At 55.6% G+C, this 16,848-nt stretch overlaps 1 protein-coding gene across 3 annotated transcripts in view; it reads right to left on the reverse strand.

Moving 5' to 3' along the window:
• The window catches only part of SDK2 (sidekick cell adhesion molecule 2), a 266,360-nt gene extending 250,113 nt beyond the window's left edge, over nt 1-16,247 (reverse strand). For all 3 annotated transcript variants that reach the window (XR_005017947.1, XM_036838001.1, XM_036838000.1), the window contains exon 1: nt 15,827-16,247. Coding sequence is in view for 2 of the 3 variants with exons in the window: in XM_036838001.1 (XP_036693896.1) it covers nt 15,827-15,890 (64 nt within the window). In the remaining variant the exon portion in view is untranslated. The remainder of the gene's footprint in view (nt 1-15,826) is intronic.
• Nucleotides 16,248-16,848: the final 601 nt, after the last annotated feature.

The raw sequence follows: 16,848 nt of genomic DNA on the forward strand, positions 1-16,848 counted from the left end.
CCAGGGACGACGGCAGGAGGAAAACAGGATCCTGGATGGGTCAACTCTCTGCTTTTACAAACCAGGAAACAGGCCAGGAGAGGGGAGGGGAATCCCTGAAGGGTCTCACCAGTGGGCGGGGCTGGCCTCAGGGGCCGGGACCCACACTCAGGGGTCCTGTTCTTAGTTTAATGTTTTGCTGTCACCATCTTGAAATTCTTAACAATTATCAAGAGGCCTGCATTTTCATTTTGCACTGGGCCCTGCAGATTATTTTGCAGGTCCTGCCAGTGGGTTAGAGGTCTTGCTGGAGCTGGACCCTCTTTCGGAGCTGGACCCTCTTTTGGAGCTGTCCCACTGGTGTGGTCAACGAGCATCACTGAGCTGGGCAGAACTGCGTCCAGTGGGCAGGCCAGTGCTGGCCCACACCTCCACACATGGAAACCTCTGGACAGTCAAGGCATGAGGAAGGACCTTCTGATGGCTGGGGAGGGAACACCCCAGAATGGTGGGTTGGCCAAGGCTGGGGAGGGGTGGAGAGAGGCCAGCTGTCTTCTGGGCCTCGGCCTCTCCATGGAAACCACCAGCAACACCACCCAACACCCAAGGGCTGGGCGGATGCAGGGTCCTCAGCTGTGCCAGCCTGTCTCAGGGATTCGTGTAATTAGAGCCGAGCCCTCCACTGGGCTTTTGGGATTGGCCACAGGGGAGGAGAGAGCCAAGAGGAGTTGATTCAGAAGCTCTGGCCCGGCCTGGAAGTCCCAGCTCAGAGGGGAGGCCTGGGGAGGAACCGAAGCCAGACATTCATTCCTCTGGGGCCACTGTCCCCCAGGAGACAGGTGCTGGCATCAGGCGGAGCTTCGGGAGGAATGCGGAGCCCGGGGCAGGACGGGGAGAGACTTCATCAGGCCCAGCATGTGCCAGGAAGATGGTGATGGGGGAGGGGAGAGTGTTCTAGAGCCCTGGAGGCAAACCCAGGGGTCTGAGCCTGGGGAGCCTGGCCCGTCGTGGGTCCCCAGAGTTTTCTGATGCACACATGAGTTTGCAGAGGGCGGCATTCAGTCCACTGGGCTGGCCTCTTAACCCTGCAGCCCTTCTCCACTGTGGCCTTCCTGGGCCCAATTGACAGAGTTAAGTGCTGGCTGGGGCCCAGGATCCCAGGGGAATCTCCACGATGTGGGCCAATCCATGAGCACCACCAAGATGAGCATCTTAAATTTTCTGAATCGATTCTATTGGCCTGTTTGGTGGTTGAGAGGATGGTCGAATCCAAACGAAGGGGGTTGCTGTGAGGGTTAAATGCGTTAATACACGCAGGACTCTCAGAACGGAACCTGGCAGGGGGTAGGGCAGCATTATATAAATCATGGCTGTTATCCAATTTCAGGGATTCCAAATGCATTTTTCCGTCTCTGTAGTCAGAATGCATCTTACTGCAGATGAAATGGCCGCATTTTTTCTTTCTCGGCGGCACATAAAATGATGACGTGTCTTACAAGTGATGTCTTAGGTTCAACCAAATACAGGATGATGGCAATGGTGACGGTACATCTCGACTGCATGTTTTCAGCGATGCCTCCTTCCGTATGAGTTGAGGTCTGGGGTGCTCCAGTGCCCTGTTCCATGTGGAAACAGGCCTGGAGACCCCAGGCTGCTGGAGAGGGCTGGAGCCTGGGGTCCCCAGGGGCAGGGGTTGCTCTTGGGGGGAATGAACACAAAGTCATGGGCAGAGGCTGTGACAGGCTGGCAGAGTCCTTGGCAGGTGGGTCAGGAGCACGGTGGGCAGGGGGTGAGCCCTCAGTTCCTTAATCCATACCATGGGGAAAGTACACTTCCTCACAGGCTTGTCGAGAGGACCAGACAACCCGTGCCTGGTTCGCGGCAAAGGCTCGGTCTGTGGGACCTCTTGTTATCACGCCCTGACTCCAAAAGCTAATTGTCTGGGAGATAAGCTGCCTTGTGTGTCTGGGGCTGAGAGCTGGGGTAGCAGAGGGGGGCCCAGGCTGAACGTCTGGGCAGGGGGCTCTAAGAGCTGACTCTCAACCCCATAAAGGGCTATTCAAGCCCATCACACCCCAGGAGACCCTGGGGCTTATGGGAGGAAATGTGAGGGGCTGGCCCCTCTTCCAAATCCACACCTGTGGCTGATTCTTTTTTTTTTTTTTTTAATAAGTTTATTCATTTTATTTATTTATTTTTGGCTGCATTGGGTCTTTGTTGCTGTGCGCAGGCTTTCTCTAGTTGTGGGGAGCGGGGGCGACTCTCCCTTGCGTGGGCTTCTCACTGCGGTGGCTTCTCTTGTTGCGGAGCACGGGCTCTAGGCACACAGGCTTCAGTAGTTGTGGCGCACGGGCTTAGTTGCTCTGCGGCATGTGGGATCTTCCCAGACCAGGGCTCGAACCCGTGTCCCCTGCGTTGGCAGGCGGATTCTTAACCACTGCACCACCAGGGAAGCCCCCCCAGCAGGATTTCTAAAACTCTGATTCTAAAATTCATATGTAGTATAAAGAAAAATATAAAATGCACATAGCAATGGAAAGGACCTAGAATAGCCAAAACAACTCTGAAAAAGAACAAAGTCAGAGAACTAACACCACCTGCTTTCAAGGCTTATTACAAAGCAACAGTAACCAAGACAATGTGCTATCGGAATAAAGACAGACAAATAGATAAATGAAGCACAGCGGTGTCCAGAAGTAGACCCACACCTATAGGGACAACTGATTTTCAACAAAGGTGAAGAGATAATTCAGTGGTGAAAAGAAAGTTTTCAAAACACGAGGCTAGAACAACTGGATATCCATTGAAAAAAAAAGAAGGAAAAGAAAAAGATCTATACACCAGCCAGAGAGGGGTGACCAAGGGCACAAGAAAACTTTTGGTGGTGATGAGTGTCATCAGGATTTTGGTGATGGTTTACGGTGTTATACGTGTGTCAAGAAAAATCAAGTTGTACCCTTTAAATAGGTACAGTTTATTATGTCAAAACAAAAACAAAGCCCCCAATGTTCCCTAAGGACGTTGGGGGCCCCTCCCATCCTAGAAGACCTCAGCCTCAAGGTCACCTCCTCCAGGAAGCCTCCGCTGGGGCAGGATTCTCAGATTGCCCCTCTGCACCCATCACCTGGTTCCCACCTGCACTAGCGTCCTTCACACTGTCCTCTACTACTGACCACATGCTTGATGCCCACACTTGACCGTGAACAATTTGAGAGGCAGGACCTGCCTTAACCTGTGCTGGAGACCAGGCCCTGTGCTAGACACCCAGTAGGTGCTGAGAAAGCGCTCAAAGAGCAAAGAGAGGTTTTGTTATCCACTGACGCATTAGGGTTACCTTGGCGCTTCTAGCAAAACCTGCTTCAGCCGGTGAGGACGTCACCCCCTGCCCTTCCCTTCCCAGGAAGGAGGCCTCTGGGCTAGGGTTTTTTTTCTTTCTCTTTTAAGGAAGGACTTTGGGAGCAAGAGCTTCTGATGATGAGAAAAGAAGGAAGGGGAGGTGGTCCCTGCTTTCCACGTGCAACACGTATTTCACGGGTCCTGCTAACGGAGCTTCACCGCCGTCCTCTGCGGCGCGGAGCGGGCAGAGCCCATCGCAGCAGAAGGGGCTCAGCGTGGCCACCAGCGTGGCACCTCGGATTCTCAAACCTCTAGGCTCGTTCTTCTCAAAGTGTGGCCCCCGGACCAGTGGCAGCACATCACCTGGGAACCCGTTTAGACACTCACACTCCTGGGCCCCGCCCCCAGACCAGATGCTCTGGGGGCAGGGCCCAGGAATCTGCATCCTAGCGAGCCCTTCAGGGGATCCGATGCAGGTCCAGGTGTGAGCCCCACCGCTCCGGGCCACCTTCTCACTTCCCGTAATGAGGCAGGTTACGCCTGGGCTCCAAGAATGTGCTCCTGAGGCCCCAGATGCAAGGGTACCCCTCCTTCCTTTGGCCTCTCTTCAGTCCCTGGGTGTCCCAAGGCCTAGCACGACGCAGGGGCTGCTCCCTTGCCCCCAGCTGTGTGTCAGCGTCTCGGAGGCACGCCTTTGCTGCGGCTCGGACGCTTAGGCTGGGCTCAGCGGGTCCAGGGCCCCGGAGCTCTCACACAGCAGAGGCACAAGAGAAGCTGTAGTCAGAGGCCTGATCCCCGCACCCTGGGGCTGGACGTTCCAAGTTCCTGGAGAGACAATGGGTCCTAACATTGCAGGCGAGGTGGCAGGCAGGGGGGCGCAGACAATGGGCCTGTGTTTCTCCCCATGCCTTCCTGCGGCCGCTCTCAGCCAGGGCCCTGTGAGGGAGGCTGAACCATCAAAAGCACAGCGGTTCACCCAGCAGATCCCCACTGCCTCTGCCCAGGGCCCAGGCTGAGGCTGGGGCCCCCTCATCACACCCTCCCTCGCTCCCTGGGGCCGAACAATGTTCCTTTTTCCTGAAGGCTTCCGGCATCTTCTAGGCTCTTCAGCCGCTAAGGCCTCGGGAGAAAGCGGTTAAATGCCAACACCTCTCTCCTTCTCCCTGACGCCCTGGCCTCTGTCCTCCTGGGGCAGGGAGAACGGGCGGTGGACAGAGCTCCGCAGCCCCCCGGAGCCCCAGCCAGAAGCACCTCCTCTCGCCCTGGCTGATTTCTCTTCATTAGTGCAATCACATCAACCCTGACAGCAGCGTGTTTATTCCCGCCCTGACGACAACCGTTTCTCACCCAGTGATGCACAGCCCGGTAATGAGCTTGGGGCAGAGCTAATGAGGAACTCCCCCCGGGCCTCCTGGGCAGCTCCGGCCCCTCGGTGGCCTGCCCGCCGACCCGCCCACCCCCTGCCTACAGCCGCTCCACCAGGGCAGGGAGATGGGGTTCCAAACTGGGAGGTCAAGGGCCACTGGGCCGAGCCTGCCGGGAGCTGCGCAAAGTCAGTGGGCATCCGCTCGAGTGGGGTGACTTCAAGGTGGACCGAGCAAGAAGGCGTGAGCGCTGGGCACTGTCTCAGGGCAGGAGAGGGACAAACAGCCGTGATGGGGAAGGCTGGCTGCCCCAGGGGAGCCTGGGAGGGTACGGATGCGCTGGGCTTTGCTTCCAGGAGCCCAAGAGCTTCTAGAGGATTCGGCTGAAGTTGATCTGGAACATTTAGTTAGTGCTGCAAGGGCCGGGCGTGGAGCTGCTGCTGGAATGCAGATTACACTAGGGCCCTGCTTTGCTGGAGGATGGGCTTCTGGTCACCTCGGCTCTCCTGGAAGCCACCGATGCATGTCAGTGAGAAAGACCCCTGGGCGGTGGGCACAGTTATCATGGAGCCCAGCGCCTCCTACTAGGGAGAGTCTTCAGGCCCTCACTCAGCGCCCTGCCCCAGCTCTTTTTCAGTCACAGCTACAGTGGTGGAGTTGATGATGTCTGATGCATCTGGTAGCTTGTCCAGTGCAAATTAAAAGGGGAAGGAGAGAGGGCCCAGGGAGAGGCCAGGAGACAGGCGCCCTAATGGTATGGAAGCTAAGGGAATACCCAGCAAACACCAAGCATCCAAGCAGCAGGGTCCTCTAGGGTCCTAGAAGACACCAGACCACTCAGGCAGAAGGTTAGGGTGGCCCGGGGTCGATTACCTTTGGGACACAACTACTTCAGGAAGTGGATATGTAGATAAAACATTACAGAAACATTTAAATACAAATGCTGGAAATATATACGTGTAAAGCATCTCAGAATCTTACAGATGATGTGACCCAAGAGATCACCTGATTCAAGTTTTTCAAAGCCAAGTTTTGCCCTCTATCCCGGGGGTTCAGGAAGCCAGGGGGCAGACATACCACATCTTCCAGCAACATCAATGGGCTTTAAAATCTCCTTTGTGTGTTAAAATAGAACTCAGGGAGACTGTGGGACGGAATGCAAAATTTCACGCATTTAAACAGTAAAATATTAAAAAGGAAAAGCTTGTGAGGATGGCGGCCACTTCAGGCTGCATGGTCAGGTCCCCCAGGCACGTGTCCACCTCCTCCACTGCTAGAGCCCTTCACGGAGGCGCGTGGAAATGCTGTACTTATGCACCCACCTTTTCCCGCGGAGGACATGGGGGCCAAGAGGGACCCAGTGAGAATGGGTTGTGGCCTCGGAGGCCCACAGGCCTACTACCTTCTCTCTGATGTTACTATTACCCTACAGCACCCTGCTTTAAAGGGTTAACTTCATTAATGGCAAACAATAATTTATGTCTAATACCTCTCTCCTTGTTGATGAAGGGTTATTCCCTAAACTCAAGGAGTCTGTAATTAAAGAAATCAGTCACACACACGAAAAGATAATTCAGAATCAACAAGGCCAAGTGCCAAAGGAGACATCTAGACCACTGGCATCCCGACGGCTCGTAGGCATCTGGGAGGATGCGTTCCAGCCATGGGACCCAGGGGAGGATGGGAGGATGGGGTGCAGAGGGGAGGCAGGAGGGAAAGGTGCTGATGGCTTGTGGGGGTGGGCAGTGAGCATGGTGGAGGGGGAGAGTGGGGGAAGGGAGAGGTGAGATGGCAGCCGTGCACAGGGCCAGACTGGGGAGGGCTTGGCGGTGGTACCCAGTGGGGGAAGCCATGAGGGTAAAGGCCTTATCAGTGGGGTGGGGAGGGGGAGATGCAAGAGGTCTCAGCATTCAGATCCTACCGCGAAGACCCTGTGGGAGAGCAGATGGGGCATCTTGAAAGGGTTCTGAGTTCTTTAGAGAGAGGAGAGGCCATTCCAGCCTACAGCCCGTGCCCTACCCCTGCCCCCACCCAAGCTGGGGTAGAGCCTGTGGTCCAATGAGACAGCTCCCAAATCCCCAAGCAGCATGGTCAGCCTTTCCTGAATGGGGATGCCTTGACCAGATCAAAAGCAATGACCTAAGAGGCAGCTGACCTGCCCTCACTGTCTCTTTCTTACAAGTCAAGGGACCTTGGCAAGTTTCTTCACGTTTCTGAACTTCAATGCTAACAAGGTTAGTAACAACACCTTCTGGCCAAAATCCTCCATAGGTTGGGGTGAAGAGAAACATGAGATGTCTGTGAACGCTACCCTCAGAAATTTGAGTTTTTAGGAGAGGATCCAGTAAAAACATTCACCTCAAGGCCTGAAGAGCTGATAATAGCTTAATATGTGGGTTCTCAGTCACGTATTTGCATTTTAAGCTGGAGGCAGGGAATGTCTCAACCAAATAAACAAATCCCTAATAATGGAAGTTTAGATGCTACTGGCAGGTCTGTGAAACAGAAAGAGAGCAGCGGCATTTGGGGACAGGGCGCATGACAAATTGTAGGCCCAAAGCTGACCTTGCTTCGCTGACACCAAGATGACAATAATGACGATGATGGACACTTACTCAGTGTTTGCTAGACACTGAGCTCTGTCCTAAGAGCTTATCGTTATCTCATTAAATCTTGTCACAACCCTGTGAGGTGAGGACGACTGTTATCTCCATTTTACAGATGGAAAAACCGTGGCACAGATAGGCTATGTAACTGATCTAAGGTCATCCAAGCAGTAGATGACGGGTAAATGAATTCAGGGAGTCGTGTATGTTTCAGGCCCCTTAGAGGCCTGTTCTGTCCCACCTGGACCCTCTGATGGCACACTCTGGATTGGCCCTCATAGTTCAAAGCAAGGAATGGGGCATCTGTACCAGATTCAGACCCGGCTCACATGATATGGGACAAGGCAGTCGTGCAGGTGCCATTGCTCAGACTTTAGACAACACACCTCCCTCCCCATTTGCACGTTTGCACCCCTGTGGAGGAATCCAGGTGTGGGGGACCCGGGCCCGGGCTCCAGCAGGCCCTGGAGAGTCACCGTGTCCACCCCAGAAGCCGAACTCCCCGAATGGGCTGCATTACGGCCAATAATATTTTCTCCTTTCAGGATTAGCACATCATCAAAATTTCATCACCCCTCTGGGTCACTAATAGCTTCCTAAATGGCATCAAAGTTTAATTGCTGCTTTTCTCTACCCGATTCAGCTTAGAAGACTCTCTGGAGGTCGGTCACTGGCCAGCCAGTCATGAACACCCCAGGTGACCCTAGGGAGACTCCCCAGACATCTCCAGGGAGGGGACAGGGGAAAGCAAGAGAGGAGGCAAGGGAGGAAGGGGTTCCCCCCCGACCGCTCATGTTCTGCCAGCTTAAGGCCCACTGAGGACACAACTGGGGCAGAGGCAAGAACCAGGAGGGTCAGGAGGAGAAGGAGGAATTCCCAGGGCGACTTCCAAACTCCACCCCCGCCCCTGGGCCACAAAGCACGACAGGCTGGGCATCTCTCATCGGCAAGATATCAGTGAAGGATGTCGTGCAGGTGCAGGGCAGCCCGGGGCAGTGGAAAGATGCCCCATAGAGCCCTGGGTTCAAATACTGACTTCTTTTTTTTATTATTGGGGTACAGTTGTTTTACAATATTGTGTTAGTTTCTACTGTACAGCAAAGTGAAGTAGTGTTCCCTGTGCTATATAGCGGGTTCTCATTAGTTATCTATTTTATACATATTAGTGTATATATGTCAATCCCAATCTCCCAATTCATCCCACCCCCCTCCCTTTCCTGCTTGGTGTCCATACGTTTGTTCTCTACATCTGTATCTCTATTTCTGTCCTGTAAACCAGTTCATCTGTACCATTTTTCTAGATTTCGCATGTATGTGTTAATATACGGTATTTGTTTTTCTCTTTCTGACTTACTTCACTCTGTATGACATCTCTAGGTCCATCCACGTCTCTACAAATGACCCAGTTTCATTCCTTTTTATGGCTGAGTAATATTCCACTGTATATATGTACCACACCTTCTTTACCCATTTGTCTGTCAATGGACATTTATGTTGCTTCCATGACCTGGCTATTGTACAAATCCTGACTTCCTAGCTGTGGGGCCTTGGGCAGGCAATGGCTCTGAGCCTCAGGTTACCCACACGTTGGAGGTGAAGGAGGTCAGAGGCAGGTAACGACTGTAATGCACTTGACACAAAGAACTGGGTGGCAATTGGGAGCTGGCTTCCCCTCTTTAGATCCCTAGGATGGGGAGAGGAGGCCAAATCATTCTACACTGGGGAAGACGCAAAAGAAACTGAAGCAAGAGGAAGATACGGGGGAAATATGGAGAAAAAATACCAGGGGAAAAATCTGGAAACAAAATGCAACCTGAGATTCAATCTTAAGACCCTTTGGCGGGGCAAATACAGAAGCACAAATATAGTTACATTAGCTTATTAAGTGCTTCTGATATGTCAGGCTCCATGCCGAGTGCTCTGCTTGTGTCATCTCATTTACTTCTCCTTGTATTACAAACAAGCCAACGGGGCTTGAGCATATAAGTGATGGAATGCAAAGTGGCAGAGATGAACCCAAACTGACAGAGCTTGAACCCAGGTTGGCCCAGTTCCAAGGCACTGGCCCCTCTACATGCCACTTCTCAACAGCTTAAGGAAAAACAAACCTCAAAAGGCAGGAAAGTAAGAGCACAGACAGGGGTATGCTTTAGGGATGGCCCTGTCTTGGGGGAAGTGATTCTCTGTATGAAATGCTCTTCTGGAGACCACAGTATCATCTCTGCAGTTATTAGGAATGCTCGACATCACCAGTGCGCGTCGAGATGCTCTTTTTCCAGCTCACAGAAGACCGCACTTCCCAGCTCCCTTGCCTGGGAAGGACCACTGGGTGGGACCACGTGATCAGCTCTGGCCAATGGGCTGCCAGGGGAAGTGAGCCAGGCTAGAGTATTTAATTGTAAATGCATGTCTTCCCCTCTCAGGTATTTCAAAAGCTGCCTCCATGCCTGGATGGGCATTACCTAAGCTCCCTACCAGTCCTCCCAATTTCCTCCCCATCGAAAGACGGAGCCCAGCTGATAGAGATTCAGCAAGGACCCAACCCAGAGGCCCTACTGGTAGATGCAGCTTCACCTGCAGGGCCAGAGGTGGGAAAAGCTGGGAACAGGGGCGAGGAAGTCTGAGCAAGGGCTCCTGGCTCAGCAGAAACACCATTCTGGATTGACAAGTACACACTGCTATATTTAAAATGGAAAACCAACAAGGACCTACTATATAGCACAGGGAACTCTACTCAATATTATCAATGTGTAACAACCTAAATGGGAAAAGGATTTGAAAAAGCATCGATACACGTGTATGTAGAACTGAATCACTTCGCTGTACACCTGAAACTAACACAACATTGTTAATCAACTATACTCCAATGTAAAATAAAAAGTTAAAAAAAAATAAACACTATTCCACGGAAGCCCAGGCTGGAGGGCAGGGCTCCCATCCCTGAGGGGCTTGGCTGTTCATCGCAGTGGGGGCTCCACGGCACGGGGCGTAGGTGATATGCAGAGGGGCCCGTGAGAGTGGGTGAGCGGCTGGAGAGGAGCTGGAGAAGCAGGTAGAGACCAGATGACAGAGGGCTTTATGCCGTAGTTAAGTGTTCATTCATTCACACATTCATTGATGTATTCTTTGTTCACTAATTCATATTTGTTGAGCTCCTTCTATCTGCCAGGCACTCTCCTAGCAGCTGGGGATACAGCAGGGGATAATATAAAGCCCCGCCCACGTGAGAGAAACCAGCAATAAACAAGCCAATATATGTCAGATGGAGCTGAGGGCTGTGGAGAGAGGAAAGCAGGCTCAGGGGTGGGTGCTTGGAGATGCCACGTTACAGGGTGTTTAGGGACGGATCAGGGACATCAGAGGAAAGGCCCGATTAAATAAGGACTGAGCTGTGCAGACATCTGGGAGGAGTGGGCACGGCTGCAGGGACCACAGGACCCTCCAGCGCCAGTTCAGAGGCCAGAGCACAGTGGTGAGGTCTAGGAACACAAAGGCGGTCAGTGCGGTGGACAGCAGTGAGCGAAGGTGAGGCTGGAGAGGAGGATGTGTGTGTGGGAGCGAGGGGTGTGGGTTATGACATCCTTATACCTGGTGGCCCACACATTATAAGCACTTAACACTTACTAAGGGCATCTTTAAAGTGATGGAGAAAATCTCATTTAACATTACAAAAAAAAAAATCCTACGAGATAGATAATAAGACTTATTTTTAACTCCGTTTCCTCATTTTACAGATGAGGAAACTGGGCCTCAGCTCCGGGTGGCTCAGCGATAGAGGAAGCCCAGGACCAGGCCGGAAGCCATCGCCACTGCCATGTTGGCACCTCCAGTATCGGCAGGAGAGGGGCCTCAGTGGGGCTCCCGGGGCTCAGAGAGGGGCTTTCTGGACCAGACACCTGGCTCGGGGAGTCTGATGAGACAAGCTGTGCAGCCCCTCCCTCCCCTCCCTCCACTCCCTCCAGGACCCTGAGCAGTGCCGGTGGGTCCCTGGCTCGGCATTGCTCACTGGCCCCGCCTTCTGTCCCCGGAGGACAGGAGTGGGTGGGAGGACGAGTGGTGGGGTTAGTAGCGGGGATGTCTCAGCAACCCGGCTTGTTTTCCTTTCCATTACAGGCAGTTGGGGCTGCTGCTGGCCCATTTGTTGCTATTGGCATCCCAAGGCCCTAAATTTATGATGACTAATTCCCACCGCTTCAGGCAGCTCCAGGGCTGTCTGCGGCAATGTGCTCCAGGCGGGGCCAGGGTGGAAATCCCGCAGGCAGCACCCTAACACCCTGCATCAATTCCAACTCAGTTTCCTGACTCCCTGAGGGGCCAGGAGGCAGAGGGCAGGGAGGGCGAGGTTCCAGCCAATCAGAGGACTCCTTCACCCACAGCCAAACCCTAGGATAACCAGACACAGAGAGCTTCAGCAACATAAAGCACGACTGTCTAACAACCAGCCTGTTTTGTAAGGTAGTGAGTCCCCCATCGCCAGGGGTATGCAAGCAGAGACCACATGGCCACTTGTCCCAGGCTTGTAGGCAGGGGACAGCACTAGATGATTTTTCATCTTTCTTTCAAGTCAAATGTACTGATCATGTTAGTCCTCAGGACAGAGAACAAGCTCATTCTCTATTACCATTTAGCTTACAGCCCAATTGTGTCCTGTGGTACAAGACGCAGTGCATACCAATACGCAGTTTAACACACTATTTTAAAGTCGGCCGTTCAGGCACTGTTTAAACAGAAAACTGCTGTAAAGGACTTGGCCTCTTTCCCAGCCTCCCTTCCCTGATGGAACAAGGTTCCTGGCCCCTACTTTGGCCTTCCAGCAGAGGACATAAAGGAGAGGCGGTCGATAAATATTTGCCGAACAAATGCACGAAAGGGAGAGTTTCTGAGGCAGGTATCAGGCTGCCAGCATGATTTGGTCTCTGGGCGGGGGGTCCTGAGTCTGTCCACCCCAGCCAGGGGTGATCTTCTGCGGCCAAAACAAGCACCGAACGGTGTCACTCATCAATCCACAGCCAGAATGTTCCAGACTGCCCAGCTGAAGCCCAGGGGTGCACAGGGCGAGGGCAAGGGGTGTGCAGGGCCGAGAGCCACCTCTCTGGCCCTGGGAGAAGGGGAGGTAGGGAACAGGGACACCCCCAGGGCCACCCTCGCGTGGGGCGGGGTCTCTTGACACATACCAGCTGAGCCGCAGGCAAGCACGCCAGTCGGCCTTGTGGTAATGAGTATGAAGCCCTGATCAATAAGTTATTTTTTGCTGTCAGTAATTAATAATTATAGCTTAGCCACAGCATGTAATTAAACTTTCATCCCACTCCCTTGAGTGCTGTTTGGCTTTTATTATGATTACCTCCCAGCAGTAAACTTTCTCCCTTTGGGGCCTTCGGGATCCTCCGGGGCTGGGCTTCCCAATCCCCCTTCAGGGTTTTCCCACCGCCTGGTTCCCTCAGCTCAGACTCCCCTCTGTTCCTCCCCCAGGCACCGTTCACTTGAAAGAAGCTTCTGGACCAGCTGGCTGGGCTCTGCTGCCCTCCTTCCAGCCTCCCAGCCTCTGAAAGATGTCCACCAGCAGTGATCAAGCTTCGAGGCACGTGAAACATCTTGCGAGGTGCTTGTTAAAATGCAGACACCCTCCAATCCGAGTGCCTGGGAGTCTGGATCGGGACCACTGCAGGGCCACTTTGGGTCATGGTGATGCGGCCACAGAAGGAAGTCAGAGAAGGGTCTTGGGTGAGGAAAAGGCATTCAAGGCCTTTTCAGTGGGTGGCCAGGAACTCACGGTCTCCTGGCTAATAGTGTACAAACAATCATAATAACAACAATAATCACAATTACCCTTTACTGAGCACCTCCTATGTGCCAGGCACTTGCTAGGCACCCCCGGAATACCTGGTGTCCTCATACGTACTCTGCTCTTTTTACAACACCCCTGCGCTGAGTTTGGGGAAAGAGTGGGAATCATGTGACATCACGTTTCAGGGGCAACGATCAAATGGTAGCTTTCAGTATAAACAGGTAGTGTTGCCCAGGTTCTGCACCTGAAAAAAACTAGGTTAAGTCTAGATAAATCCGGCAGCCAATGTGAGGTTTGTCCCAAGACAGGAAGACGGCTTGGTCCCTCGCTCTGTATCATGATTAGAGAACGGGGCTCGTGGGCTCAGAAGTGACAAACAGCGCCAGTGGCTCTAACCAGCCCAAAGGGTTAATGGCATGGCCTCAAACTCAAAAGCAAAGCAAAAGGAGAAAAAAGCAAAGGAGAGACTCCACACTCTAACCCCAAAGCAGATGAGAAACAACCCCCTGGAACCCCATGCTTGACCCTGTTCCCCCGACACACAACGCAGCAGTGCCCCCAGACCTGGGCCGAGACCAAGTTCCCATAATCCTCTGCATGGTTTGCCGCCCTGGAGACAAATGGAGGGAGAGTACCCGATGGATGCTGGAAAACACTCTCTCGGAGCCAGAGAACACCAACGGAGCAGCAGGGAACCTGGGCAGCCTCGCTCAAGCCGGCAGCAAACAAGAGAAGCGGGAGAGAGAGGGAATCAATCAAAGAGACCTTCGCCACTTCTGACAGGGCGAGCCCCTCCCGCTGGAAGCACAAGGACATGAGGTGGCCTGGCCTGAACTTCAGCAGGACGGACGCGTGGAATCTTGGACTTAGGTGGATGGGACAGGTGTGGAGGTGGGACATGGAAACGACTTGCCGACCCAGAAGGAAGGACCTTCAGGTGCCCTGGGGACTCCTTACAAGCCTGGTTTTGGATGGAACAAGAACTAACGAGCCGCCTGCCCAGGGAAATCGTGGGGTTACTGGAGTCTGTGCGGTGATTAAGTCAGAAGCATCCAGATAGAGACGGACACCCCTCAGAGTCCTCCCAGCCTCCTGGCTTTCAGCTAGTAACCCCATGGACACCTCAGAACAAATCTGTGAGGTGCCCCAGGACTAACCTGTTCTATTCTGCCAGCCTCCCATTCCCCCTGGACCCTTAGAAGAAGGGCCCCGTCCCAGCAAGCCCACCCCAGCTGCAGATGGTCCTGGTTCCAGGGAGAGAGGGGCTTAGAACTCACCTGGTCCCAGTCCAGACTCCTGCCCCCAGGTCACCCAGCAGCCTTCGCCAAGTCCCCTAATGCCCCTAGACCTCAGTTTTCCCATCTGTTAAACGGCTACTAGAATAAGACGACCTCTGAAGTCCCTGCCTGCTAGAAGATTTTATGATGATCATAAAAATAATAACTTTTATTACCTTACATTTACAGGGCCCCGTTACAAAATTTCTAAGTGCTTTAACGCAAATTACGTTGTAAAATCCTCCCCTCCACCCTGTGAGTGAGAGTTGATTATTTTTATCTGTTTGCTCTTGCCTCTCTGGGCTGCCTGACGCTGGGCTCACTGGAGTCCCTTCTTCCCTGCGACTCCGGGACTCCAGAAATGGGGTGGGGCCCTTTCGAGGTTGCAGCCTCCGCAGACCGGCGCCCCCTGGGTGGGTCCAGGCCCCCTCCCGAGCCTGGAAGAAGGAAGGCCAAGCCCTGGGAGTCCTGGAGCTCAGTCCAGGCTTCGTCTCCCGCCGCCCCCAGCAGGCGCCGCTCGGACACCGCTGGCACTGCTGTCTGGATCTGCGAACACCAAAGGCAAGGAGGCACGGGTGCAGCCGCCCTCCCCCGCTGGGACCTGCCCGAGGACTGGCGGTCTGTCTGGGCATCCGCCCTCTGGAGGGGGGCAGGGCGGATCGATCACGCCTCCTCCTCCTTCCCAACACTCCCACCCCAAACCCACCAGCCCTTCTCCACCCTGACGCTGCTCCAGGCAGCTACAGGTCAGAGCGGCGGCTGCAGACACTTGAGCGGCCAGTGGAGCTGGAGGCAAAGGCGGGACGCTGAGTGTGTCTGGGGGCGGGCGCGAGAGGAGAGGGCCTCAGACCCTCAGACCTCGCCTCCGGCGAGCACCGCGAAGCACCCACCCCAGCCCTGGCGGCCGGCCAGGCAGCCAGGCGCGGGCTCCAAGACTTGGCCAGGCCCCGAGACTGCCCTCCCGGGGCGACCATCCAGGAACCCAGCGCTCTACTCCGGCTCCTTCCCGCCGCCCTCCCGCCCCACTGCCTCGCCCCGGGGCGGCCAGCGCGTGCCCGGCAGGGCCTTGCCCTTCCCCGCGGACACCGAGCGGGGACCCAGGAGCCCGGCCTAAGGAGCTGGGTGCAGCCGGGCGCTGAGCCCGGCACGGAATGGCGCGCCCCTCCCACACCAGCCCGAGGGCACTCACAGCCCGGGTGGGGGGGTAGCGACCCCCCCCCCCGACTCCTCTTAGCCTCCACGAGCGACGCCTCCCTGCACGGACCCCCACCTTCCCTTATTCGGAAGCCACAAGTATCAGCAAGACCGCTCCAGCCCCCCAAAGAGAACCCCCAAACTCGGGGAAAGGGGCCTGAAACTCCCGGGAGAGGGCTCTGCCCAGGCCAAGCCTGGGGTCCCGGAGGCGACCGTGAGGCCAGCGAGCTCCCGCGCCCCTCCCGCGCCCCTTCCCCAGCCCCACTGGGGGCGGCACTGTACCTTGGGCTCCGGCCGCGCGGATCTGGTGCAGGGCCAGCAGAGTCCAGATCAGTAGTCCCCACATGGCAACCAGCCTTTTCTTCGGGGGGTTGGTCTGCCGTACAGTTTTATAATCCTGGTGAGGTCCGGTACCCCGTGGCTACGTCCCGGGAGACTGTCTACGCGACTCCGGCCCGGAGCGGTATCCGCCGGGGAGGGGAGGCGCTGGCGACCCCAACCCTTCCTCCTCTTCTTTAGTACAAGTCCAATCCCCGCGGCGCTCCGGGAAGGCGAGGCGCGAGCAAAGAGGAGGAGAATGAAGCCGCTCTCGGTCTCGGGGCGCCTCCCCGCTTAGCAGCCCAACTCCGACTTCTTCTCCCGGGCAGGGCGGCCTCGCTGATCTGACCGGGTCGCGGGCCGGGCTCCGGAATAAAGCGACAACTTCAGGAAACTTCCTCCCGTGGCCACGTTGCCCGCCCCCTGCCCGCCCCCTGCCCGCCCCCTGGTTGGGTGCTCCGCGCGGACGCAGTCACCGCCGATCCGGGCGCCGGGCCCCCGGGGCCGCGCGGGAGGCGAGCGCGGCGGCAGACGCGGGTGCGGGGCTTCTTTCAGGGGCGCCGGGTTCAGGAGGCGCGGTGAGCATAGCGGTCCGAATCTCCCTGGAGCTGAAGTTTTCTTCTCTCTAACTTTGCAGGCGGCATCTGGCGGGGCCGAACCACCTCTCTCGGCTGCACCGCCCCGGCGGCTAATCCGGGGACTCTCGGTCCCTCCTGGGGACGCCGGGCCCGTGCGCGCCCTCGGCTCCGCGCCCAGCGGGCTAGCAAACTTTGCGGGTCCCGCGGCCCGGCGCGCCGCCCCGCGAGTCCATGTCCGCTCCGGCTGCGGGGCGGCGGGGACGTCTGCTGGGCTCGGCGACCCGGGCTTGTCGCCGGCGGCCGGACGCGGAGCCTCCTGCTGGCCCGAGGCTGGAGCCGGGCGGCTCTGCCCTCCGCCGCTCCCCGGCCGGAGCTCTCGGCGAGGCGCGCGGAGAGCCTGGCGGGCGG

This window comes from Balaenoptera musculus, chromosome 20 (assembly GCF_009873245.2).
Source record: "Balaenoptera musculus isolate JJ_BM4_2016_0621 chromosome 20, mBalMus1.pri.v3, whole genome shotgun sequence".
Taxonomy (NCBI): domain Eukaryota; kingdom Metazoa; phylum Chordata; class Mammalia; order Artiodactyla; family Balaenopteridae; genus Balaenoptera; species Balaenoptera musculus.